This window comes from Anser cygnoides, chromosome 8, assembly GCF_040182565.1.
Source record: "Anser cygnoides isolate HZ-2024a breed goose chromosome 8, Taihu_goose_T2T_genome, whole genome shotgun sequence".
In the NCBI taxonomy this organism is placed as follows: domain Eukaryota; kingdom Metazoa; phylum Chordata; class Aves; order Anseriformes; family Anatidae; genus Anser; species Anser cygnoides.
This window is the reverse complement of record NC_089880.1, coordinates 10,803,424-10,829,852: the sequence shown is the minus strand read 5'-3', so window position 1 is coordinate 10,829,852 and position 26,429 is coordinate 10,803,424. Positions and strand designations below refer to the sequence as shown.

Here is a 26,429-nt window from a genome sequence, read left to right as displayed (position 1 = left end):
CTCCAGAAAATGAGGTCTGAAGTGTCCTAGTGACCCCAAATTTCTCAGTTCTGGAGGTTTTTTTAATGTCGTGCCAGCTGTGTGATCCTTGAACCCTTTGAGTGGGCAAGGCTGTGTCCTCCCAGCAATCCTAGTGGACTCCGTCCCTCCCTAGGGAGGGAGGAACTGGGAAGTGATCCCAAAGCACACCCCAAGCCCTCCAGAAAAGGAGAAAGCCCCTGGGGTCTCTGTCTCAGCACCCCTCTGATCTTCTTCCCACCACACTGATGGGCTGCTGCAAGCTGGATGCCTCCAGGAGGGTTTGTGGCATCCTTTGTGAATGACTCTTGGAACAAATTTGTGCTCAGGGAGGAGGATCCAGGAAAAATCCCCTGCTTAGTGCTGTGGACATGGGCTGCTGCACCCAGAGACCATCCCCTGGATACATCCTCAGGGCTGGAGCTGTCCTTCAGAGAGGAAAGAGGAACATTGTCTTCTTGGGGTGGGTTTCTTGAAACTGGCAATTAGCAGCCCGAAAACCATAATGAGGCAATGGGATTCCTTGCTGCTGGGGAGCAGCTTTTTTTGGGCTTCATCCCACTGAGAGCCTTCTCTACTGAAGCAGCGAGGAGGAGACCCTTGCCCTTCTCCAAGGCACTGAAGCAAAATGCTGTGGCTCAACCCATGGATGGCAACTTGCAGCTCAGCTTGTCCATGCTGCTGGGGCAGGAGAGGTGAGGGCAAGAGACTGTTTGTTTTTTTTTTCCTGTGGGGCTGGTCACTGCCTTCCTGCTCCAGGGGGGTTAAACCAGATGCCTTCTGCTCAGGTATGCATCTCCCGAGGACAAAAGGGAACAAAGGGTTTGTTAGCAGGAATTATGTGCCTGATAGATCCACCAAGCCTGTTTCAGGAAGGTGTGATCACAAAGCACCCTGGAGCAGTTTTGTGCTGAGACTTGAGCCTCTGGTGTCTGGTTGCCTGTGTGAGGGATGGGTTTGTTCCTCCCTGGCCGGAGCCTTCTGCAAAAAGTGAAGCTGGGGGCAACCAGAATGGCTCAAATCTTACAGTCCCATCCTGGGACTCACCTTGGTGCTTCAAGCAAGGCTGGTACGGATGTGATGGAGGACAGCCCTGGAGAGGTCTCTGGTGAAGCCCAGGCAGAGCAGGGATAGGGGACACAGCCAGGAGGAAGGGGACTTCTTGAGCACATCCGTAAGGAAGCAGTAATACTTGGGATGAATCCCACATGTGGGAGTAAACCCCATGGCTTGTCCATGTCCATGGTGCCTCAGGCCACTGCAGATCTGCAGCAGTGGCAGTCCCCTGCGTGTCACCGGTGCGAGCAGGGCATTACCCCCGTGGTTAGCAAAGGCATTGGATGCGCATGTCCTTGGGGACCTTCACTCCTCCAGCCAGATTGTATAAGGCTTAGAGTGGTGCAGGAGCCAGGTAAACACTCGAGCCCATTTATGCCAGGTGATTGCACAAGAAAAGGGCAATCCTGTGTAATTTCCCGGAGCCAGGTGCCTCTGAGCACCTACACCATGGCCCTGAGCTGGGCAGCCTGCAGGAGCTGCAGTGGAGGTGGGACTCCACGTGTGAGAGACAGTGAGGCCACTGCAGCTTCTCCTGGGGTTTCTCCTCCTGGAGAAGGCAAGGAGATGGACTGGAGGTCTACAGGACAGCCAGCACCAGGACTGGGTGGTAGTGGTGGCGTTTAGAGGAGAGCTTTTACCATCAAGAGATGTCTTCAAGACAGATTTTTCCTATTGCAGTTGCTACACCTAATAAGGATTTCTTGGGCTTTTTTTGGGGGGTTAGCCCTGTCTGGAATGGTTTTGGTTGCACTTGTAGCAGAGATGAAAGAACCTGGGGCTTCTGAAGAGGAGCTGCCCCAGCTCAGAGCTGACCGAAGAGGGTTAAGAACAGCAGAGATGCTTTGGTTTGCTCCATCCATCAGCCCAAATCCGATGGGAATCCTCCTGCAGCCCTTTCCTGGAAGGATTTTGCCTGCAAACAAAAATGGGGAGGGGTGCAGAAAAGGAAATGAAAAATGTATCTTTAACCACACTCGAGACAAATGAGGGATCTGCCTGGAAAGCGCTCGGCTGCAGTTAGTGCGGAGCAGAAGGGAGGTGGGCGCTCCTAGTTCCTGCCCTACAGCTGCTGATTTATTGTCCCTGGCGTGCAGGGCCCCGCCAGCCTGCGGGATGTTTCCCATTTGGCACTTCAAAGATGGGTGAACAATGGAGTTGTGCTTCAAAAGGGGATGGCTGCTGGCCCCTGGGACCCGGTGAGGCTTCGGTGCCTTGGGGAAATTTTGTTCGTCTCGAGCAGCACCGGGAGCCTGTCCGCAGCTCGGGGGGCTGTGCTCCCCGTGGGCATCCTGCCCTTCGTGACCTGTCCTTCAGACGATGTTCCCCTCTCTGTGGGTCCAGCTTTTTGCACAAAGGCAAAGCGGGCTGCGAGCTGTGTCCCTGTGAGATGTCCCCTCTGTAGGAGCCGTAGCGTTGTGCTCAAAGCCACCTCCGACCTCAGCAGCACGCTGCTGGTGAAAGAAAGCTTTGGGCTGGAAAAGGAGGATTTTGTAGGTGGGACCGCTTTTACCCTGTTATTGCTCTTCTGGAGACTGAGAGCTGCCTTCTGCTGCTTCTTTCCTGTGGTGCGTGATAAAAAGTCCAACAGGAGTCTGCAGCTGTTGGGCAGAGGGACTTTGGTGCCATTAGAAATGTTAATTTTTTAAAACTATATTTTTTGCAGACTATTGCACATCCTAACTTCTCTCTCTTTCTCTGCCTTTCCACACCTGAAGCTTTTTCCATCCCTTTGTGTTTTCCCATTCTGGAGAGGAAAAATGGAGCAAAACATCCAAGATCTTTTATTTTTGAGGAAAAGGGCAGCTGGGAAATGATGAGCTGAGAAGGAGGGCACCTTTGTTCCCCTCCCTCTGCCGTAGGCTGATGCCTCCTGTCCCTGTGCCAGGGCACGGAGCAGGCACTGTCGTCCTCTGTGTGTCATTTTCTAACAAATGTTTTCATGGGCAGAAGTCCTCCTCCTCCAGGTTGAGTCCTGCAGGAGTCACAGAGATCCACCTCTCCTCCGGGCTGGGAATCCATGAGACCAGCTTGGCAGCTTATTTGCATTAAGTCCACTTAATCGTGACTCCAAAACTGCTCTTTTGGAAACCCGAACCAATTTGCTAGATAGTGGAAAAATGAGCAATTTCTTCTTCTGTTCGGTTGCTCAATCATTTTTCTGGCATTCTCCATTCTATTTCATTTGAAGTCAACTTAGGATGAATTAAGTGTCCAGCTTCGACAGCTTTGGAGGCTCCGGCAGCAGCAGCCCGCGGACTTCCCAGCACGTGCACTCACCAGCTGAGCTGTTCTCCCTCCGGAGGCCAGGACTTGATGGATGGGCTCACACAATGAATTAAGCATCGCTGCAGAGTGCGGAGCTGGATTTGGGCTTGCAAGCACACTTCTCCACACTTGCCTGTGTTTTGTCCTTTCCCACAGATGTCCTCGGAGGCACATTTGCCCTGTTTATTAGAACTGGGGATTTGAGGCAACGTGGAAATGTGGTCCAGAGAAAATCCATATGAACTTAGAGAAAACAAACCCAGACAGTGAGTTACTTGCAGAAAGTCCCGTGCTTGGGGAACCTGGACCGTTGTGTGACGTGGCTGGGAACTGCTTGGCTCTGGCAACGTGTGTGGAGACCATGGCGGCGAGGGGAGAAGGCAGGATACAAACCACAGCTTTCCCTGATGGTCTGCTGCTCCTACAGTCGCCTCTACTCTGCCCACACATTATTAATGGACTACTTATTTCTCCAGATCTACTCTGCCCACACATTGTTAATGGACTACTTATTTCTCCAGTTCTTCACTGTCTGAGGATGAGCCTCCCCAGACAGCCTCCTCGGTGGCCCTGTGGGCGAGAGGCCCCCGTTTCCATCGGCTGCTCTCAACCACTCGGGCGTCGCCGTGCCGCTTTGCAGAGGTGCCTTTGGAGATACTGGGAGCAGCCGCCTGGCGACCTCTATCTTGGAAACCATTTCAATCCAGGGCTTTATTTCCTAATTTCAGAGCTCTGAGCCCACAGCTCCTCCTCAAGTTACAGCTGGGGGTTGCTAAAGTCCATGCAGCGCGAGTCGCTCTCGTCCAAAGAGAGGCCGGGCTCTGGCCCTGCCTCCCCAGCAGCGCTGTATAAAAGCTTTGCTCTTTGCAGGAACCTCCTCCTGAGCCCCAGCTCCTCTTCTCCCACAGCCTCAGCTCACGGCTCTCACCTCCCTGAGGGCTGCACAGGTAAGCGAGGATGGATGGAAAACCTCACAGGACTCGTAGGGAGCAGGGCAGGGTGGAGGCGGGCGGCCCCACGCCGTGACAGCTGCTCTCCCCACCACAGGACACCATGGTGCGGCGCGTGGCCGTGGTCGGCGCGGGCGTCAGCGGGCTGGCGGCCATCAAGTGCTGCCTGGAAGAGGGGCTGGAGCCCACCTGCTTCGAGAGGAGCGAGGACATCGGCGGGCTGTGGCGCTACACGGTGAGAGAGGCTCGGGCCGCGTGGCCTTGCGGTCAGTTAGGGTTTGGGGTGGGGATGGTGGCTTCAGGAGCAGCTCAGGGAAAGGAGCTGAGCAGGTTAAAGCATGGGGGAGGTGAAGGGGGGAGGCGTTGAGGACAGAGTTTGTTCTGGGTGATGCAAAATGTTTGACTCGGATCAAAGCACAAAGCCTATAGCTGTCACGCCTGACCTCTGGATGCTTTCTGGACCTCAGGAGGGATGCTAGACCCAGTCCTGCACCCTATCCCCTGAGCTGCTTCTTTCCCTGGCTCCTAAACGCAGGTGTAACCAGCTCCTAAATGCCTGGGTTGAGGCAAGCCCTCCTACCTGGCCCTTTAGGACATGTCTATGCTTTTAGGGGGTGATTTGGTTACTGCACTTGATGGCTTTGGGGTGTCTCTCTGGCCCCAGCCTGGCGGTGATGGTATCTGCAAGAGTTGGTTTAAATTTTAACCCAGAATGTTTTGGGGATGGAAAATCACTGGACTGAGCAGGTTCAGCAAATCATTGATCTGCTTGCTCGTTCTGAGGAAAGTTGGCAAACCAAAACCCTCAGAGAGACTCTTAATTTGACAAGATTAAAATAAAACAGTTGTGGGTTTTTTTTATATATTTTATTTATTTATTTAATGTAAATAACTTTCTGTTCTTCAGTTTTCTTCAGCATTCTTCAGGTGCTTTTTTAGCCACTTTTAACTGAAAAAAGTCAATTTTGTGACAGTTTTGCATGAGTGAAATGTTGCTTTATGTATTACCCCTTTGGCTTGTTAAGGAAGTGGAAAACATTGCACATCTGCTGGGTTCTGCCTCCCAGGTGGGTGAATCCACAGAGAGGTGGTGAAGCCCAAAATTTGTCCCCTCTGCAGGTGTGTGTCCATCCCCTAGTACGACCTGGGCAGCGCCTTGTCCTGAGGGGCATAAATCCCAGCCAGAAATGCCATTAGCATTAGAATAGCAGCTTTGAATCCCGTGGCATCCAAACAAGAGCACTGTGCAATCTTGTACATGTGGGAATCTGCGGTTTTTGGCAGGGATCTGACCCCTACTCTGTCACAAGCTCTTGGCCTGTTGGACCAGAAGCTTGGAGAGCAGATTTAGGGCAGTTTCACAGACAAAGTATTTATCTTTGCCACGCATGGTGCCTGGATTTTGTTAATTGAGCAGTAGAGCAATAAGCCTGCGATAGTCCCTGTGTGCTCCAGCCAAGCAGAGAGAAAAATCACTTTGAGCTCTGCGAGTGATGTTTATAAGAAGAGATGCTTCAGCTTTAAAACAGCAGCTGCATGTGGCCAAGGTTAAGTACAGAAAACATCATAAATGATGCTTCTGTGAGGTAAATGCAGAAGAAATTATGCTAAAAAGGGGAATCTGAGGTTATTATGGGGACGTACTGTGCATGGCTCTTTGGGATGAGCCCACAAAGCCTGCGAGCAAACGAGGAAGGTAAGCAAAGGGCTGCAGACCCTCTGGGGTGCTCAGCGCCCTCGGTTCTGGGTTTGGTGGGTGAGGTTGAGCTGAAGAACGGGGCTGGGGCTTACTTAGCCAGGCAGGAAGGGGATAGCAGGGGAAAACCTCCCTCCCTCTGAGAGCCAAACATCCTGGTTCAGGCCTCCAAAGCTCTGAGATTCTCCTAGAAGTCCTGGATAAAATCATCTCCAGGTTGGCTTAGTGTTCCCTACACATGGCTTGTGACTTTCCAGGGTGCCCATGGCTGGCTCCCCGAGCTGTGCTGCTCACCCAGAGCTGGAGATCTGGGCTTTGAGGAGCGGAGGACACCCCCTGGGGCAGCACGTGTCCCTTCATCCCCTCTAACCACAGCCCTCTACTCATGTACCCCTCCAGGAGCATGTGGAGGAAGGCAGAGCAAGCATCTACCGCACCGTCTTCACCAACTCGTGCAAGGAGATGATGTGCTACCCCGACTTCCCCTTCCCTGACGACCACCCCAACTACATGCACAACACCCGGCTCCAGCAGTACATCTGTGACTATGCCCGGCACTTTGACCTGCTGCGGCACATCCACTTCAAGGTGGGCGGGATGGAGGTCATCACGGTGCCTCAGGGAAAATCCTGGGGGAAAACATCCTGGGGAAAAAAAAAATGTGGGTTTTGTGCAAGCGGGTCTCACCAGCTTTTTGTTGGGTGGGGTCAGATAACCAGCTGGAAAATCTTTCAGCACGGATGAGTGCAAAATGGGGATGGGATTTCTCCATCCAAAATAATCGCCCTATAACCTTGCGCCTGGGGGCGACAACACCCACCTGGCTGCAGCAGGGTCCCCTGGGGCACTGAATTCCCAAACCTCTTTCTGTCTTTCTTTCCTTTAAGACCCTGGTCACCAAGATAAGGAAGCGCCCTGACTTTCGTGCTACGGGGCAGTGGGAGGTGGTTACGCAGAGAGATGGGAAGGAAGAGGCGGCTGTTTTTGATGCTGTGATGATTTGCTCTGGGCATCACATCTACCCAAACCTCCCCCTCGACCACTTCCCAGGTAAGCTGCATGTATGCAATTCATCCACCATCTTGCAGACAGGTACACACCTTCTGTTCAAGTGTTTCTTTCCTGCAAAATTGCCTTTTCAACACTAAGATTGTCTTCCTCTGGAGTGTTTTTGGGGGTGGGCTCTGTTCAAGAAATCAAAACCTGATTTTAAGAAAAAGGACTCAGTATCCAAACTGTGACAAGGCAGGGACACTTTGGAGGTGATGCTAGTCTTTCCTGGAAAAATTATTTCAGAATGTTCCCTTTAATAGAAGATTCTTCACTAAAGGGTTTCATAAAATGCTTCTTTTTACACTTTTCCATGGTTTCTAATACAAATAGCTGTGCACATTTTACCATACCTCTGTTTACAGGCACATCACTGAGAAAAATTCTCTGTAGCAAGGAATAGTTGGTGCTGGGGGTCTGTTTGGAGGAGGTGAGGACCTGGGGTACAAGCTGGTCAGAACTCTCCTCAGATCCTTTGTCACCTTCTGGTTTAGAAATGAAAGTTGCTTCCCTGTCACTTACTGATGTGAGGGCATACCGAGGGGATGGCATTGGCTGTTTTGGTGTCTCAGCACGATGTTGGGGCTGTACTTGTAGCTTTTGGGGTACACAAATACCACACCAAGGTGTCCTATTCTTGCACACTCAGGCTCCTCTCTATTTAAACTCTGAACGAATGTAGAGACAAAACCCTGTCCTGTTACAGGCTTGCAGCATCCCTCCGCGTGCCAGTGATACCTGCTCCTGTGAGCAATGTTCAGACAGATGCTCCAGCACCACCTGCAGGAATGGGAGATGCCTGGGCCAGCCCAGATGCTCTTTTTCCAAAGGAATTACATTCCTTTCTGTCTTCCTGCCCCCCCAGGGATAGAGAAGTTTAAAGGCTGCTACTTCCACAGCCGGGAGTACAAGGAGCCAGAGAAGTTTAGAGGGAAGAAGGTGCTGGTGGTCGGCTTGGGCAACTCTGGATGTGACATCGCTGTGGAGCTCAGCACCGTAGCTTCACAGGTACAGAGACCTGCACCAGGGCTGGTCAGGGCTGGTGGCCGTCACGGGGGTGCCTCACCCCTGCCTGGCTGCCCCTCAGGTTTACCTGAGCTCACGAAGCGGGTCCTGGGTGTTGAGCCGTGTCTGGGACCACGGCTACCCCTGGGACATGGTGATCGTCACCCGCTTTCGGACATGGCTGGGCAGCATCCTCCCCAAGGCGGTCAGTGACTGGCTGTATGTGAGGGGCATGAACCAGCTCATAAAGCACGAGAACTTTGGCCTCATGCCGGTGAACAGGTAAGCGTGAGGCCATCCGTTCCCAAAGCCACCAGAGGTGCCGGTCCCAGATGGGGCTGGGCCATGCCTGCCAGGGCCAGCAGCAGGAGCCTCCTTGGGCTTTTCCCTTGCAGAACATCCCGCAAGGAGCCGGTGTTCAACGACGACCTCCTGAGCCGCATCGCCTGTGGTGTGGTGTTGATCAAGCCAGACGTGAAGGAATTCAGAGAAACATCCGTCTTGTTCCAAGATGGGACTGTGCAGGATGATGTGGATGTGGTTGTCTTTGCCACGGGTTACACTTATTCCTACCCTTTCATGGAGGATGATTCCATCATCAAGAGCAGGAACAACGAGGTCACCCTCTACAAGGGCATCCTCCCCCCTCATCTGGAGAAGCCAACCATGGCAGTCATTGGGCTGGTCCAGTCCTTTGCGTCCACCATCCCGACAGCAGACCTCCAGTGCCGCTGGACAATCAAGGTGTTCCAGGGTAGGTGCATGGGCTAAGTAAGGCCTGTTTTCCCCTAATGGGAACTCGCATTTCCCAGCGGTGATGTGCAGATTAAAACCGAAAATGAGGGCAGTGCCTGAGAGCTGAAGAACACAGATTTGGCCAGAAATACCATGGCACCTCACAACGTGGCAATGGGTGACTTTTCATCCTGCTGCAGATTGCAATGAGGTCCCTGTGGCAGAGCAGCTACTTGGGTATCACCACACACCCTAAGGGACAGGGTGGCAAATTTTGTCACATCTCCGATGCCCAAGTACGACCAAAGCCCAGATCTTGATTCCAAAGGGAAGAGAAGCACCCAAGGACTCAGCTGATCCCTACTGACCCTACCTGCTTTAGGAAGGATCTCCGGGCATCACCTCCCTTTGCTAATGCTATTTGTATTCTCCCCAGGTCTGTGCACCCTCCCGCCCGTCAGCAAGATGATGGACGACATAGATGAGAAGATGGGGAAGAAGCTCCAGTGGTAGGTGCAGCTTGTGGGACTCCCTGCCCGGGGAGGAGGAGAAAAGGGCAAGGGGAAGGCAGCTCCTTGCCAGGAGGCTCTTCTGAAATGCCTCCTTCATGTCCCAGATGAGTGAACCCACAGGAAGCCCCAGCCAGCTTGCTGGTGTTGGTTCACAGTTTTCCACCCACCCCAGGAAGGCCTGAATTGGGCAAGTTTGGGTGGAAAACTTGTGATGGCAAAATTTCCTGTCTGGAAATGCTGGTTTGCCATCACTGAGCATTATCAGTCTGAAATAGCTTTTCTCACTGATACACGCAGTGAGGCCCCAGCAAAACCAGAACATCTTCCTCATTCTTCCGTGATGTTTTTTGTTTCGTATATTACATGGAAATGCCTTGTATTCCCATTTCTTAGCATATCGCATATTATAGTGAAGCAACGCAGTACAAATATGAACATAGTCAAAGCTGAGTCTGGCCCAAGCAATGTTTTCTGCTGTTTTTAGAAACAACTGCGTGTCAGGAAGTTCCAAAGCACAGCATTGAGGTGAGAGCCAGATCCCTTCACCAGCAGCGGCAGCGATGCATATGGTGCGTGGCCGTGCCCCAGCCAGCACCGCTCCCTGTTTTTGGTGGACAGATTCTGCTTTTGTCCCCCTTCTCAGGGCTCTGTGGGGGAGCAAAATCCCTGTCTGTTGCCTTGATATTATGGAAGATGGTGGCTGTGGAGCAGAGGGCTGTCTGTTCCCTGCCAAACCCCTGCACCATTTTGAACCTGCATTGAATTTGCCTGACTTTCAGGAGGGTTTGCTCCCTGCCCATCCTGGCTGCTGCCACAGTGTCCCCCAGTGCAGCAAGGACACAAGATGTCATATTAAAATTAATAATAATAACAGGGGAAAAGCTAAAGCAGCCCCTCTTTCCCTCTCCCCCAAAGGTATGGGAGCAGTACCACGCTGCAGACCGATTATATCACCTACATGGACGAGCTGGCCTCAGCCATCGGCGCGAAGCCCAACATGCTCAAGCTCCTGGTGACAGACCCGCGGCTGGCCCTGGAGGTCTTCTTCGGGCCCTGCAGCCCCTACCAGTTTCGGCTGACGGGGCCCGGGCAGTGGAGCGGGGCCAGGAGAGCCATCCTCACCCAGTGGGACAGGATGCTGCGGCCCACGAGGACACGCATAGCCCCTGATGCCCCCAGCATCTTCCCCATCCCGGCCATGCTGGGGGTGCTCTTCCTCCTGCTCCTCCTCCTCTTCACTGCACTCTACTTCTAGGGGAGCAGGCAGCGATGTGGGCGCACCAAGTGGGGTTTGTGCATGGGATGCTTTCTCCTGCTGGCCACCCAGGGAAATGTGTGCTGCTTGGCTCGTTACCCAGATAATTCATCAAGAGTTTCCTTTAAAAGTTAAAAAAATAAAAAATAATTAAAAAAAAAAAGCTTTGGTAAATTGGTGCAGCCTCTGTGCCTGATGAATTTGGGAGCGTTCTCAACTTTTTTTTTCAGTAGCTATGAAAGAGTATAAATGCTGGTCCCAGTAAGTAATGCTGGTTATTTTATCCCCCTAAATGTGTTCAAAGTGTGATGCAGTGTCTTTAACTCTCTCTTTGTACAGTCTTTCTCTAGTGGAAAGACAGAGACAACATGTTTGCTTGTTCAAGAGGCATTTTGGTATAAAGCTTGTGCTCTGGGCAAAACAAGCCTGCCTGAATTGGCCCTTTTGGGCAGTCATTTCCATAGCAAGTAAAGAAGAATCTCCATCTTTTTCACCAACAGGGAAAGATTCCCAAAGGTGGGGGAGCAACTCAGATGAAAATGTCAAGAGGAAAGAATATTTTGGTGTAAAAGATTGGATAAAGCCCCCTAGCTCAAACAGCCCACTGGCTCCTAGAACAGCACCTGGCTTTGCTGCAGAGTGTGAGCTTCCCCATGGGACAGGTGCAGCAGGGGCTGTGTAGCCCAGCACCCCCACTGCTGTGGCCATGCGATATTTAGCAGACAGCAGCTCCCATTTCTGCAGCCTCAGCAATATCATAGCTCATTTTTAGGAAGGACAGATGTGTTTCTCATGAATCAGCTGAGCTTTGGCACGGGCAGCTCGTGAAGTCCTGACGCATGCAGTGAAGAGGCGCGCTGAGCTCAGCCCAGGCTGTGCCTCCCATCCCAACACATACAACCAGCTCTGTCACAGCCCTCAAAGCCTGGGTCTCAGCAGCCTGCAATCTCAGGCTGCACCCCAAGGTGCTCTGAGGGCTCTTTCCTTCTCTTCTCCTTGCAGATATTACGAAGTTCAGGGGCCAATATTTCCAAGACCCCCAAGGAATTCAGAAGGAAGACCATTTGGCTGGCTGGTCTGGGGGATCTGGGGCTGGATACATTAGTGGGGCTCTCCCCAGAGGCCAAGGAGAGCACGAACCCCATAGGAGCTGAGGAGATGGTGCTGGCTGTGCAGCTGGTCCTGCTGGTGCCTTGTGGGCCCTGAGGGCACCACAGGAGCTGCTGCTCTGTTTCGCAATGCTGTGATCTTCCGAAATGTCTCCAGGGGAAAAAAAGACACAAAGGTGATTATCAGCACACCCAAATGCCAGTTATGTGTCCTGCAGAGCAATGCCGGTCCCACTTCAGGCCACAGGCTGTTTCAGATAAGAGGAAAAAATATTTTTACTGTTCATTTGCTATCATGAATTATATCACTTTTTTTTTTTCCACACCGAAAGCTGAGCCATGCCTCAGGCTTGGTGTAGGAAATGCATTAGCCACTAACTTCAGTATTTAGAGCAAAATGTTTAAACTAATAGCTATGGGCATTAAAACTAAAAATTGCAGTTCATGCATGAATTTTAGGAAGCCCTTTCTTTTTTCCTCGTTGTAGTAAATAGAAAGTGAGAGGTGGTTTTTCACATCTCCATAGGCACAAAACCTTCCTCAAAGGCAAAGCCTGGAATTAAATGTCTGAACGTAGGCTGGGTGACCCAAAAGGAGAAGGATTGTTGGTTTCATCATGAACACTCTGCAGGTGCTTCTGAGCACAGGGTAGCTGATCCCTGGGGGGACCAGAGATGAGTCTTGGCTCCAGTCCTAACCGGCCCATGATTTACTCTCTGCTTGGGCTTGCTGATAGCAAATAGATAAAAGCCTGTGCCCAGCTGGGTCTGAAGTCCAGCTGGTTCAGCCTGTCTCACTTTTGCCTGGATCAGAGCTTTTTGGGACACAATAACAGCTTTGGTGTCTCCTGCTGTGGGGTTGGTGCTTCTCCCCTTTGACATGTTGGTGAGATGAAGTTATGCCTTGGAAGTCTGCGTAAAGGTTTTGTTTTTGTTGATGTTGTGTTTTTTTTGTGTGTGTGTGTTGTGCAACTTCACCTATTTTGCAATCTGAGCAAAGCCATGGGAGCCCTCCAGCAAGGAAGGACAAGGCCTGGGGTGCGGTGAGAAAGCGCTGGAGAGACAGTATTGCTTTAGAAATGGCAGATGTGTGGTGGCCGGTGTGAGGATTCACCTGTCCTGGGTGTGATCTGGGTCAAGACACTCCGCAGGAGAAGTGGGGCTAGGCTACAACAGTGCTGAGCAGCCCCCAAAATCACCAGGACCACCTGTGAGTGCTCAGCACCTTCTTAGACCAATTAGCAAGCCAAGAAAGGAGCTCCTGTACCAATTTAAGGAAGATGCCTTAGAGATAGGCAGAGGTGATGCTGTGTAATCTCTTCACATATCTCCAAGTGCTGTTAGGGGGCAGCTTGGCTCTGCTGTGGGGGTAAGAGAAAAGTTGGTGGCTACTCTGAAGGCAAACATGAGGGTCTGTGGGAGATGCTGGAGTCTTCATCACCAGGGGTTTTCAACACAGGTGAGGGAGACAAGGAGGAAAGGAGCTGCTCTGGAGGAGAAGGTAGGTCAGATGGTCCTGTGGTCTGCTGAAGCTCTTGGAGATGAGAGAAGATCCCTCACTTGATGTGAGTTAGTGAGGCTGCCAGTGCCTGTGCTGCCTGCGCTCAGCAGGGAACTTGAGAGGTCTGAGATGGGCTTATTGCTTACTGCTGGGGGTTTTGTCCTTGTAAAAAGCATATTTCTGCAAAGGAATGCACAAACAGAGCTCCTAGGTGGGGCCTGAGGTGGTGCCAGAGCATGTCCCTGCCAGGAGGAGGATTGCTGCCGTGTCCCTGTGCTGACGGTCAGGAATGTCGAACACCAGCACACCTCCCCTTGAGATGCTCTTGGAGCGGCTGCAGGAATTGAAGGCATTTAAACACCCAGCTAGGGAGGAAGGGGGAAAATATTTACAGGAGGGGACCCACTGAGTTGACTGAATTCTTAAAAACCCTTGAATACCAAGGTGGTGGTAGGACGGAGCCTTCTGGTTGGGGTCTGCATGTCTTAACCACCTGCTTTCCAGGCAGCTCTTCCTTATGGTTGGTTTTTTTTTTTTTTTTTTTTTAAACAAGCGTTATATTTAAATGTAAGCCCTGTTTACTCCAGTAATTCCTTCAGTAGATGTTTTGTTATTCCTGAAATGATGGAGACAGAGCCCTGAATGCTGAGGGTTGATTCAGGAGGCTGGAAGAGGGTCCAGAGCCCTTCCTGGAGCTGTGGGTTCTTTGGGTGCTATTTGGGAGCTTACACGTGTTTATCTGCTTTGTGTTATGGTACAAGGCCATGGCAAGAAAGGGCGTGTGTGTGCATCCATTAGACATGGTCTTGTGAAGATTTTTTTTAAGTTGTCAGTGGAAACTCTTAATTGTAAATCTTAAAACCTCCAAAAAAGACGCTAAGAGCTGCTCCTCTTCTGCCTTCATCAGCGCCATGGGAGGCAGCAGGCTTAACAAGGGCAACGGCTTCTCCTTGACAAAGTCCACAGGCTACACACGTGGAAGGTACGTGACTTATTATTAAATCAGGTCAAGTTTGGCCAAGTATGCTGGAGTAAAACACTCGTGCCCTTCTCACAGGGCCTCCTTGCCTGATTAGCGAACTCCTTCCCACACTACCTGTTACAGCCCGTGCCTGTCCTGGCACATTCTTTGAGTGTTCTTCACCGTGATGTCTCTTGTGAGAGTTCAAGAAACTGAATGTACCTAGTTCTGATCAAAAGAAACATAAATGTCCTGCTGGTCCTTGTTGCTGCTTGCTTTAGTGTCCTCTCTATGCTGGGAACTGTAAAGGAATCAAGAGAACGGCCTCTGCTACTTGATAACATCTATTTTATTTTTTAGCAGGAAAATCCCCTTTTGACCTTGGGGGCATCCCATGTGCTTCAATGCATAAGCAATTTTTTTCAGGGTCAAAATCCAGGCTCTAAGAAACTGGGGAAAATGCACGTTGACACCAGCAGCCTCCTCTCCCCCCATGTATCCTCGTGGGATGCAGCAACCTCACTGCCACGGACAATGAAGGAATGGGATTTAAGCCTTCTGCTCAGTCATGGGAGGCACTTCAGGTCCCTTGAGGGCAGGCTAAGTGCCATCTTCCTACAGACGTGGGATTCCCTCAAACCTCTGAATAAGGGGAGCAGAAGGGAAGTGCGGACCCATTTTCTGCAGCCTTCAGAAAGGTTTGTGGACAAGAAAAGGCTGCCTTAACAAGAAACTCTTTGTTCCTCTTCCCCCAATGTACTCCAAAAGCTGGTGGCACGAGCCTAGAAAACAGCCAAGTGGGCTGTGCTCAGACTTGCTTATCTGTAGATTTGCCCATCCTTGACTTAAGCTGTTATTTTAAGCAGAGATGATGAAAACAGTGCCAGGGTTTTGTAGAGAAGGAGAGGACAAGATCCTGCTCTACTCCTTCCGACCTATTTGGGCTAAACTGGATGGGTTTGTTTTTTCCCTGCCCTCTCTTTCTAGCATGCAGAGCCCATACAGTGATGGCCACTGGCGTCCTGCTGACTGCAAGCAGCTGGGATGCTGGCTGGGAAGCCCAGGGAGCCGGGGGCACGTGAAGAACAGAATGTTTTCCTCTCTGGATTCCCTACTTCTTCTTGCCAAGTGTGTGCAAGCACATCTGCAGCTGCAAGATCTTGTAAATCTGGGAGTCTGGTGGGAGGGCTGGGGGGTGCAGCCTGGGCAGAACCCCCCAGTTTCTTTTTAAACCTTGGTTTTCCTAAAGGCACAGTCCTTCACCAACAGTCTCGGCATGACCTCCACATCCATCTGTACTCATCTGCAGGCATTTCATACTTTCCTTCCAAGTCACCCCTAAGTATATTGAGTAGCTGCAGGTGAAGCTGCATCCAAAGCCACCCTCGCACCCTTCTTCTCCATGATAATTCACCCCTGGGAGACGGATGGATGGGTGCTATGTTTTCCGTTGATATTTTAGCAAGCATTTCCACTTTGTGTGTGTGTTTAGGACCTTGCTATGCTGGTGTCTGTGTCCACTTCACATTCTCCTGGTTTGCTGGGCCATCTGGATGCACACAGGATGTCTCCGGACCACTCCAGTCTCTCCCACCACCATGATCCCCTTTGGCCATCACCACCACCCCAGTCTCCTGGCACACAAAGGTGCCACCACTCCTCCCGCAGCGCACCTGGGTTGTGCAACCACCACGAGAGCACCACGTGTTACCTATAAATCCCAGCCGGAGCCGTGCCACTCGCGGCGGCAGCAAGAACATGGGTAGATGGTCCTGGGAGATAAGGGGAGAACCAGCCATGTCCGTGCATTTCCAAACAGCACTTCCAACCCTCCCTGCGCAGTGAGGCGAGTGGTTTGCTTCCCATTAAACTGCTGGGGTTAACCCCTGTGGGTGTCTGCAGGCAGAGAATGAAAGCATGGCAGCACCAGGCATGGGCAAGCTAAGGCAGGGGGTCCTGGGTGTTATTTCCAGCTTCTTTGCTTTAGGGTAGGGAATTAAATACCATGCATAGCTGAGATATGCTTGTGATGCAAGTTAACTCCTGGCATGCAAGGGGGCAAAAAAGGAGCGAATAAATGAACAGCTTATGATAGTAGAGGTTTTATTTTCTTTTCCATTTAAACAGAAAAAGTCCAGTTTTCATTTAAAACTTGGAAAGCTAAGTATTCTGAACTTTTTACTGAGAGCTGAAATTGTTCATGGAAATTCAGTGTTTTGTAGAAATGTGTCCAACACCATTCTTCTACTGAAAGCTACTTGCTAGTGACTACGCTGTCCCCCTTAAGTGCAACTGTCCCCTGGCAGCGGGTCCTGGGGTGGTGCCACCGGGCTGGTGACCCAGCTGAACAGCACAAACCCCCAGCACTGGGGTCGAACCAGGGCTCGCAGCAGCCCTGCAGCTGTCTGTCTGTCTGTCCAGCCCAGAATTCCCCAGAGAGGCAGCTTTGGGAGGCAGAAGCAAAGCATCCCCAAAGCTGCATTTTTACAACCGCAGTCTCTGTGGCCATGCCAAAGCTGGTGGCACCTTCTACAGGGACAGAGGATAGGATGCAGGGGCTAGGAGCAGCCCCCAAGCATCTTCGGCTCTGTTTCTCTAAAAAAGGTGATGGCAGGGCTCCAAAGATGAAATGCAAACGTTTGCAAGGCTGATAAGCAGGGATAGTTTAAGTATGACTCTCAGTAAAAATTGGCAGTGGCTTGTGGCTGAGCTGCAGCCTCACAAAGCGAGTTTCCAGGGCAACTGCGGGGCTTTGGAAGCAGCCTGGCTAGCATGCTAAAAGGGGATGGGTTTATTTAAATATGTATAAAGAGAGAGAAATGAACGTTTGAAGGCGTTTATTCTAGCTTGCAAATTAAGAGCCCAGGATGCTGGTAAAGGGAATGAAAGGTTTGGGGTGGCCTGTGGAGGGGCTCCTCTATAAAGGGCGGGCTGGGGGCTGGGCAGTGCTCCTGGAGATGCCTGAACTGGCTGTGACCATTGGTGGGGTTCCTCCCGGGTTTGTCCTGGAGGAGCCAAGCCTCTACCTGTTGGTCATCAGCAACACTTCCCAGGAGATGTCAGCCTTCTCCGACTCCCCCTACCCTGAGGACTTGGCCGTGTTCCTGCCCAAAGCCCAACTCTTGGGCTACCTCTGGTGCTACACCAAGCGCTTCAGGTCTGGGGGAGGAATGGGTGTCCCATGCCACCCAGCTCCATGTACCCATCATACGTGCATCCCACCTTTCAGACCACCATCAGCAGCATCAGGAAACACCCCAAATTTGACACCATGGGCCAGTGGGATGTGGTCACAGAGGTGGATGGAAAGGAGACGTCCTGCACTGCTTTCCCTGTACTGCTGCTAGCAGGCAGCTGGGAGGAGAAGTGTTTGATGCTCCTCAGGGAAAATGCTATGCTCCTCGTGTACTTGCTTGTGCCCATCAAACCTCCTGGCACAAACAGCGGTAGGCCCTCGTGCTTCTGCAGCCTTATTCCTGCAGGCACTTTAAAGCAAATGTCCAAGGTTGGATGCTGCAGCTTCAGAAGGTGGCTGCACAGCATGTGAGATGGGATGGCGTCCTCTCAGGGAAGGTCCATCATATGCCACAGGGCTGTGCAGCACATCCCAGTGTGGTAAATGTCCCCAGCTCTCAGCACAGAGAGGGCGGCCTTGTCATCAGCATTGTCAAGAGCTTCTGAAGCCGCTCCTGGGAGAGGAGAAGAGGTTTGTTGGCTTGTCTGAACCTCTGAGAGGCTCAATCCCAAGGCTGCACTAGTGCAGCTTGTGCACCCAACATGTTCCTGCTGCACAGGGGTGTGTGAGGCCTCATTTTGGGGGGTGAAATACCAGCTCTGTGTGCGCAGGATGGAGGGTTGGACCTCCCCAAGTCCCTCATAGCCACTGACTGAAGCTTCTTGCTCTTGCCACCCTGATTGTTTCTGCACCACTCATCCCTATAAAAGCCACAAAAGCTCGAGCAATTAAGTGTTGTTTCTCTTTCTCCAAGGCATCAAGAGGCTTCAAGGCTGGTGCTTTCACAGCAGTGCTGTTTGCTCAAAGCAAAGGAAGTCCCAGGGAGAACAAGAGGGACACAGGCAGGGCTTGTTTGTGGCCTCCAACGCTCAGAGCCCCTTGGCTTCTCCACAGCTGCCTGATGCATGAGCCCATGCTGAACCATCCATGACCTTCTGAGCTACATCCTCATGGGGAGGATCACCATAAACACATCCCTCTACAAATGCGTTTCCGAGGCACCTGCGGAGGCCCGCCCTGGCTGTCCTTGGGCTGATCAGGCCCCTTGGAGGAATCATGCCCGTGATCGAGAGGCATACACACTGGGTGACCCATGCCTTCAAGGGCAGGAGAGATAATGTGAGCTCTCCCCTTTACCAAGGCGTGTTTCAGGCTGCGCACATCTTGGCTCTCTCAAATATTTCAGAGCACAGAGACGAATATGGAAACCTAGGTGCATATAGGTCTGAATCGTCTGGAAGGAACCCTGGTGGATCCATCTGGGCGGGACTCGGTGCTTCTTAAGGGAGGGGTGGTTTGTCCTCCACAGCCACCAGAGGAGAGGGAAAGGTGGAGGCAAATTTGTCCCAATGTGCAGGGCTGGGCTCTGGCAGGATGGGTGCTGCTGGGCTAAATACAAGCAATGAGGCTTTCCCGTCCTCCTGGGGAAGGGCTTCCCACTTTTTTTTTTACTCCAGAGTGAGTTCACATGTCCCTTCAGAAGTTAAACCCCACAAGGTGCTCTCCTCTGTTCCCTAGGCTTGTGTCAGTTGCCCCCACAGCCTGTCACAGAGAAGGAAGAAAGTGAGAAGAAATACAGTGCAATGGTAAGCCAGTCCCCAGCAGCACATTTATAGCAGAGGCTAGAAACCAAAAATACCTGATCTAGCCATTGGTTTATTCACTTGCATTGAGCCAATGTAACCTTTGATTTGATGCGGATATTTTGCGTGTTGGTACTGGGGAGAAATTAATTCAGGGAGCTCAAGACTAAAGTTTGCCTGAGGAGCTGGGGAATATGCGATGGTCCTGAGGGACTGAGAGACAAAACAGCAGAGAAATTAATGGTAATAAATGCAAATTAATACAGCAGGATTTAAAAAAAGAAATCTGTAGACACAAATTATCTCACCTCTCAGCACAGAGATCTGAGTCACCATGAATGGTTGTCTCAAGGCATCGGCATGGGGCTCATGGGCAGCCAAGAGGTCAAATAAAAGGCTGAGAATTATTAGGAAATGAACGGAACAAACCCAGGAAATTTGGTGGTACATTAATCCATGCTTCGCCTAGATTGCTATAGCAGGAAAGATGTAGAAAAGCAAAATACAGGCTCCCACAGAAAAATTTGCTGTTCAATATCAAACCAGCCATACGTGGCCGTTTTCAGCCAGACAGAGGTGGGGACGTGGAGATGTGAATTCTGCAGCGCAGGAGAACTGGAAGCAATTCCTCAAGTCACCGTGCATTTTTTCTGTGTTCAGTGGAAATGAGTTTGAGGGGAAACTAAATGGTCCTGCCTTTTTCACACAGCACACAACGTGGTTTAGTGGTAGACTTGGCAGTGCTAGGTCAGCCTGATGATCTTAGAGGTCTTTTCCAACCTGAATGGTTCTATGATGCTCTGCAGAGAGGAAAGGGAAAAATAGGTTAAAAAATAAACAATCAAAAGCCACCAAGCAAACAAACAAAAATAGTTTGAAAAAATCTTTTGGAAAAGGCCCACCAGGGTGCAGAGGGGGTTTGGAGGCAACTCAACGGGTGACTGATGCACATGAGGAACGTATGTACCAGAGGCAGGATCCCTCTACACATGCTCTGTGGTGGGCAGGATTTTTGGACAGACCCTGTCCCCACAGTGCCTGCCCAGTCCTTTCCTAAGTGCAACCCAATTGTGTTTGGGCACAACAACAGCACAGATGCAGGGCAAGTTGTCCTTGGGCTGTTTTCAGCTCACCCCCAGCTTTGTAGACCTACTTGCACAGTGGTAGCAAGCAAGGCTTTGGTTGTCGCAGCCAGAAAGGAGGATGGGAGCCCAGCTCTGCCCCAAATCAGCTGGGAACTGTGTTTTTTTTTGGAGGCTTTAGTCCAGCAAGGAGTTATCTGGGCTGGGTACACAGCTCAGGCTGTCCCTTCCTCCAGCATTAAAAAGCCCAAGTTGGTAGAACTGGTGCTTCTAATCTTCTAATTTAAGGAGCCCTGGCTGCTGGCCTCATTCCTACCCCTGGTGTGCGGGATGGGGATGGTGCTGGGAATACTCCCCTCACGCTTTTGGCTGCCTCTTGCCCCTCCAGGCTGGCAGGCGGGCACAGGGAGCGCGGTGGCTGATTCCCTGGGGATGCCCAGCGAGGGGGGAGGACACAGAGGTCCCCAGGCACGGACACGATCCCAGCGTCACGGGTGGGCGTCCCTGCAAGCGCAGCGCCTTCGGGATTAAGGTCCAGACTGTTGTGCTGGCAAGTGCTGGCAGCAGAGCGGGTGTAAAGGTCGGCGGTGCAAGAGCTGTGCGAGCAGGGCCGGGCAGACTTCTGCCTCGCCTTTAAATCCCTGCCTGGAGAAGCTCCAAGTGAAGCCTGGACGAGCCCCGAGCAGCAAAGGCACAGTGAAGGTTTGCTCTCCATTTCCTTCCGGCTGCATTTTCTGTGCTGTGAAGCCAGCCAGCCAGTGCTCCGCTGTCTCCGGCGGGGCTTGGAATCGAGGGCGGCTGCTCCCCGTGGATGATGAGGACGGGCGAGTTTTGGGATTTCGTGGGGACAGAGCAGTGACGCAGGCTGGGAGCTGCTCGCTTTGCTATGTGGGGTTTGTGCCTGTCCCTGCAGCGTGGGTGAGCTGCAGCTGGACGGGAGCCTTCGTGAGTTTGTTCAAGTCTCTTGCTTTTTCCGGGGGCTTTTCTCTGAATTTCTGCTGTTTCCTCCAGCTCCTGTTTAAGTTAACTTATTCTTTGGCAAAAAATTGTTTGAAAACAAGTTAGAAATGAGCCTTTCTTGAGACTTTGCAGTAGGAGTGTTTGTTATCTAATCAAAGTTCACATAGGCTCATATTTTTTTTTCATTCCTCTGATTTACACTGAAGCTCCGCGTAGGTCAGTTTACCCAGCCTGAGCTCGGAGTTCCTCCTGCTTGCAGCCTGCATTGCCTGAGTTTCTTTCCGTGCCTATTTGGTAACGCAAGCAGCACTTCCACAACACTGCGCAACTTCTGAATGGCCACTCCATGTTGCTCAGGCACCACGATTTTTTTTTTCTAAACCTTTTTTGTTTTCAAAAGAACACCGTTTAATGGAAATTAGAAAGAGAAGCATTAAAACAAGTCAGCCCAGCTGAGAACATTTCTTAAAGCTGTACGAAGGGGGTGACTTTTGCACAGGCAGAAGGGCTGCACAAACCTCCCACAAGGGATGGGGGTGGGAAGAAGCGATCCATGTCTCTGCTGATCCCTGGACAACTTTATTCCCTGTTTGTCGTGCTCTGTCCCTTTGCCACCCGCAGGACACCATGGTGCGGCGAGTGGCCGTCATCGGGGCCGGGGTCAGCGGGCTGGTCTCCATCAAGTGCTGCCTGGACGAGGGGCTGGAGCCCACCTGCTTTGAGAGGAGCGAGGACATTGGGGGGCTCTGGCGCTTTGCTGTGAGTGGGCTCTGCTTGGTTTTGCCCCCTCCCCATCTCCCCTTTGCCCGCAGCAACAAGGAGGGGGTGGCTATGCCCTCAGGTATGTCCCTGTCCCAGAGTCTTGCAAGCCCTGTGTGCGACCACTGGCTTTAAACTCAATGCTGACCTCATCCTGCAGCCACCAGCAGATTTTGGGTTGCTGGCCCCTGTTTATCGCTCACACCCCCATGCTGACCCAGAGGAGGAAAGTCGTTCCCTGTGCATCCACAGACATCCCTGTTCGCTTCTCACAGGACACCGCAGACAGCGGGAGGGTCAGCGTGTACCGGTCAGTCATCACCAACACCTCCAAGGAGATGTCCTGCTTCAGCGACTTCCCCTACCCCGAGCATTTCCCCAATTTCCTCCCCCATGGCCTCCTCCTGGAGTACTTCCAAATGTATGCCCAGCACTTCCAGCTCCTGCGGCACATCCGCTTCAAGGTGGGCCGGGGCCTGCTGCGGGGGGGCCACGGGGGGGCTGCAGGTACCACCATTGCCTGGGTGGGATGGGACAACAGTCCCACAAGGGCTGCACATCTTGTGCATCCTGAACACAGCCTTTTTGGCTCCGTGTTTTAAGTTAGGTTGCTCAAGCATGGGTTGCCCCATCCCGTGCCACCTCCAGAGGGAAGGTGCAGGTCTGTTTTAGCAGCTTCAGAGGTGAAACCAGGTTCCTGAGGGCCCAGCAGCCTCAGCCCTTTGTGGGCAGCTCCTTTCTGAAGCTTGGCACAGCTCCTGACCACAATTTTATTGGGTTTTGGTGTAAGACAACAGTTCTCAGTGTGAAGAAGCGCCTGGATTTCGCCACCTCAGGCCAGTGGGAGGTTGTCACCGAGACCGAGGGCGTCCAGGAGTCGCACATCTTTGATGCTGTCATGGTCTGCACGGGACACTACCAGGTGCCCCACCTGCCCTTGGCTTCTTTCCCAGGTGAGCCCTGCCCCTGCAGCGGGGTGGGCTGGGGCTGCCCCTCTGCTCCACGATGTCCACCAGCCAGGGTTTGTGTGACCCTCACAGAAAGGGATGTGGGCATACCCAGGAATGGGTGAAAACACCTCGTGAAGATGCGCCGGTGCTCTTGCACGAGAATTTGCAGAGCAGGACCACGATGAGGTTGCACAGGAGGGTGGGAGAGGGTGAAGGCATCACCACTACTAAAGGAGCTGAGACCTCTATGGGCTTTGCAGTGGTTGGTTGCAAGGAGAGGTGGGGAGCAGTGGGTCTGGGGCCGGGCACGAGGCTGGAGCAAATGTGTCTGGTGGTAGGAGACGCTTCCTGCTCTCTGCCCAGGCATCGAGACCCACTTCAAAGGCCGGTACCTCCACAGCCAGGAATACAAAGATGCGGAGGCTTTCCGGGGAAAGCGGGTCCTTGTGGTCGGCATTGGGAACACTGGTGGTGACATTGCTGTGGAGCTGAGCCACGTGGCTGCGAAGGTACAGAGCCGTGGTGGCAGGGGCACAGGGCAAGCGGGAGGGAGGATAAAATGTCCACTTTCCTTAAAGCTGAAGTTAGCGAGACCCACCATGGGGATGTTTCCCTCCCCCCTGTATGGTCCCTGCTCAACCCTTTCTTGGCATTCAGCTCTTTTCTTCCCTCCCACCACTCAGTCTTCTGAACAAGGCTTTGTCACTGCTTTATTTTTACCAAAGACCTCCCCAAAACTGCCTACAAGCACTCAAGAGATACTAAAGCACCTTTTTGGTCAGAAATGGGAGGGCACTGCACTGCTGCTACCAGATATCCTGAACATCTATTTCTTCCCTCCATCCATCTTGCAAGTGCAGCTCTATCTTTGCCTCCCAGTACCCACAGGAATGGCACCCTTTGCTCCCCAGCAAATTTATTTTGGCTTTGTATCGTGAGGGACATCAGAAGATGTGACAGCAGGGTGTCCACACCAGTGATGGTGGCTGCATCCAAGCTTTGTCCATTGGGTTTCTCAATAACCAGACCTTTAAATTGAGGCCAGTTGAAGAAGCTCCACAATTCCTGGAGAATTTGGGCCACCTGTGAACTTTGCAAAAGCCACCATGAGCTGGTTCATCTGGACACCGGCTGCTTCCCTCAGGACTCAGCTCCCAAGCACAGGAGCTGGGATTTGCCATGTGGGGCAAAAATGGAAGTCAGGCCTCAGGGCAAGAGGCCCTCAGGCCTGCCTTCTCCACCAGGTGTTTCTCAGTGCCAGGAGCAGCACGTGGGTGTACAGCCGGGTGTCAGACCACGGCTTCCCCTTCGACATGGTCAGCACCACGCGCTTTAACCACTTTCTTGAGTGGCTTCTCCCATCAGCCATCACAAGAAGGATCAAGTTTCGGAAGTTCAATTCATGGTTTAACCACGAGATCTACGGCTTGGCTTCTGTTAAAAGGTGTTTTTTTGTTGTTGTTGTTTATTTGTTTGTTTGTTTTTCTGTTTTCTTGGTTAGTTGGTGATTCTTAATGGTGTGAAATCATCTTTCACTTTGGGGGATATTTGCAGCATAGCAAACCATTGGAGAGGACTTTTTGCCCCCCCGGATGCTAACATTTCTCTCCTTCTCTTTTTCCATGTGCAAGTTCCAATTTTCATGTAATTATCAATGAAGAGTTGCCATTTTGCATGCTCTCTGGGACTGTCGTGCTGAAGCCAAATGTGAAGGAGTTCACTAAAACTTCAGCTGTTTTTGAAGATGGGACAACTGAAGAGAATATTGATGTGGTGCTCTTTGCCACAGGCTACATCTTCTCGTTTCACTTCCTTGAAGAGTCATTTCGCAGTCCCCTCAGAAACAACCGTTCCCTCTATAAATGCATCTTCCCGCCCCAGCTGGAAAGGCCGACTCTGGCCATTATCGGTTTGGTGCAGCTGACCGGCTCTGTGATGGCAGGAGCAGAAATCCAGGCTCGCTGGGTGACAGGCATCTTCGCAGGTGAGAGAGGGGCTGCAGGGATGGGGGAGATGCTGGGGAGGGAGGATGGGTCAACCTGCTGCTGCCCTTGGCACCGTGCTGGGCATTGCTGCATCAATGCTGACAAGGCTCTGGGAGCATGGAAGGGGTCGAAGGGTTGCTGACTGCTCTTCTTATGGTGCTGTGCAAGGTCTCTGGTCTCTTTGCTCTTCTCAGGTGCGTACAAGCTCCCTCCTTCCAGCAGGATGATGGCTGACGTTTTGAAAAAGCAGCCGCCGGTCAAAAGGTGCGTGACACTGCTACACCTTGGGGTATGCTGTGATAGGCCTTTGCTTTTGAATACATGTCAAGCTGGGCAAAGTTGATCCTTTCCCACACTAGACCCTTTCTGCTGATCTGTGACTTCTCCAAGCTGAGCTCTGGGATGAAACAACTGCCCTACAGCCTCCCCAGGCCCCACTTCAGCTCTGGGGGGCTGCAGCAGTGCTGCACCCATGGCCCCCAGATCCCTTCTGCCAGGCCTCCATGTCCTACCCTTGTTCCCTGAATCTGTGTGGAGATTTGTTTTCCTCCAGACAGAGGGTGCCATCTCGTGGCTTCTCCCTCCCTACTCCAGGCTGCAGGGAGCGTGAGGCTGAGGGCCCAGCTCCCTCCCAAAACCCCACTGGAGCACAGTGAGGGACCAGTTTCCTAGCTCAGCCCAGTCCACAGGTTGCATTTTGGTGGTGACAAGCAGGTTACAGAGATCAAGCAAGTTTCTGCCTCTTCTCCGTGCCAGGGTGGCTGCTGGTGACCTCCACATGAAGGCTCCATGTGTGCCTTTAGGTCTCTGTGTCACCCTGCAGCAAGGACAGGCTCAGAGATCTTGGCCAACATGTGTCCCCTGTAATGTCGTGGCTTTTCTGAGCCCAGGGCTGTGAACCGAGGTGGGAACAGACTATCTGATTTCCGTTACTGATTCTATGTCCCATGGAAGGAATCCACCCGAGCCGGAGCACTTGAAGATGAGTTTCATTAACTACACCTCCGACATCGCTTCTTGTGCTGGCGTGAAGCCCAGCATGCTGTGGCTGCTCCTGACCGACCCCCGGCTGGCCATGGCCGTCTTCTTCGGCCCCTGCACGCCCTACCAGTACCGCCTGGTGGGACGGGGACGGTGGAGCGGGGCCAGGGCCGCCATCCTGACGCAGTGGCAGCGGGCCTTGAAGCCCTTGAGAACTCGGGTGGTGGAGGACGGAGCCTCCCCCTGCTCCTGGCGCTGGCTGGGCTTCCTCGCCCTGCCCGCCATGCTGCTGGCGGGGTTCCTCCTCTCCAAATCTCCCCGGCTGGGGTGGGTCCCCAGGGGGCTTCCCCTTTTCTAGAAGGGATTGAGGGGGCCGTGGGGGGTGGTGTTGGGGGGACCACGTACTTCTGCCACCAGCCCTGAGCCTCCAGAGGGCTGTGGGGAGAGCCTGAAGGGCTGGTGGGCATGGGGCCAGTGCTTCTTCTGGGGTGATGGGTGGCTTGTGGGGTGGGCAAGGGTGGGCAAGTGGTTGTTTTGCTGGGAATTTACGAGAGGCAGGAGGCAGAAATAAACCTCAGTGGGCTTTTAACAACGTTTTAATGTGAGATTTTGATGTTTTGGGTAACGGGTTGGCTATGAGGGGCAGGGGGACGGACTTAGGGCTTTGCACCCCGGGAACAGGGGGAAGGCAGAGAGCAAAGGCCGGTGGCGGGCTTCCCCGGGTGCCTCCCGCCAGAACATGGCGGCGAAAATCCCAAACCTCCTCCAAATCCACCCCA

The 26,429-nt window shown here is 52.4% G+C and overlaps 2 protein-coding genes across 4 annotated transcripts; both read left to right on the top strand.

The window, feature by feature from the left end:
• Positions 1–4,163: 4,163 nt before the first annotated feature.
• LOC106041535 (flavin containing dimethylaniline monoxygenase 3) lies at positions 4,164–10,722 on the top strand. 2 transcript variants are annotated; one of them, XM_013190066.3, is made up of 9 exons: positions 4,164–4,289; positions 4,390–4,527; positions 6,388–6,576; positions 6,876–7,038; positions 7,904–8,046; positions 8,126–8,325; positions 8,439–8,797; positions 9,215–9,287; positions 10,206–10,722. In XM_013190066.3, the coding sequence occupies exons 2-9, from the start codon at positions 4,396–4,398 to the stop codon at positions 10,543–10,545; spliced, it is 1,599 nt and encodes a 532-aa protein (XP_013045520.1). In that variant the 5' UTR covers positions 4,164–4,289; positions 4,390–4,395; the 3' UTR covers positions 10,546–10,722. The 2 variants fall into 2 exon arrangements, with proteins under 2 accessions (XP_013045520.1, XP_013045521.1); XM_013190067.3 differs by having other exon boundaries at positions 4,210–4,289; positions 4,372–4,527.
• Positions 10,723–20,530: 9,808 nt separating this feature from the next.
• On the top strand, positions 20,531–26,163 carry FMO4 (flavin containing dimethylaniline monoxygenase 4). 2 transcript variants are annotated; one of them, XM_013190065.3, is made up of 9 exons: positions 20,531–20,717; positions 21,597–21,734; positions 22,010–22,198; positions 22,525–22,687; positions 23,048–23,193; positions 23,929–24,128; positions 24,316–24,668; positions 24,864–24,933; positions 25,624–26,162. In XM_013190065.3, exons 2-9 carry the CDS (start codon positions 21,603–21,605, stop codon positions 26,006–26,008), a joined length of 1,638 nt encoding a protein of 545 aa, XP_013045519.3. In that variant the 5' UTR covers positions 20,531–20,717; positions 21,597–21,602; the 3' UTR covers positions 26,009–26,162. The 2 variants fall into 2 exon arrangements, with proteins under 2 accessions (XP_013045519.3, XP_013045518.3); XM_013190064.3 differs by lacking the exon at positions 20,531–20,717 and adding an exon at positions 20,733–20,960 and having other exon boundaries at positions 25,624–26,163.
• Positions 26,164–26,429: the final 266 nt, after the last annotated feature.

Coding starts and splice junctions, on each gene's coding strand:
- LOC106041535 (XM_013190066.3), top strand. CDS start 4,396: ATGGTGCGGCGCGTGGCCGTGGTCGGCGCGGGCGTCAGCGGGCTGGCG. Junction 8,326..8,438: donor GGCCTCATGCCGGTGAACAG/GTAAGCGTGAGG, acceptor TTTCCCTTGCAG/AACATCCCGCAAGGAGCCGG. Junction 9,288..10,205: donor ATGGGGAAGAAGCTCCAGTG/GTAGGTGCAGCT, acceptor TCTCCCCCAAAG/GTATGGGAGCAGTACCACGC.
- FMO4 (XM_013190064.3), top strand. CDS start 21,603: ATGGTGCGGCGAGTGGCCGTCATCGGGGCCGGGGTCAGCGGGCTGGTC. Junction 21,735..22,009: donor GGGGGCTCTGGCGCTTTGCT/GTGAGTGGGCTC, acceptor CGCTTCTCACAG/GACACCGCAGACAGCGGGAG. Junction 23,194..23,928: donor TGAGCCACGTGGCTGCGAAG/GTACAGAGCCGT, acceptor CTTCTCCACCAG/GTGTTTCTCAGTGCCAGGAG.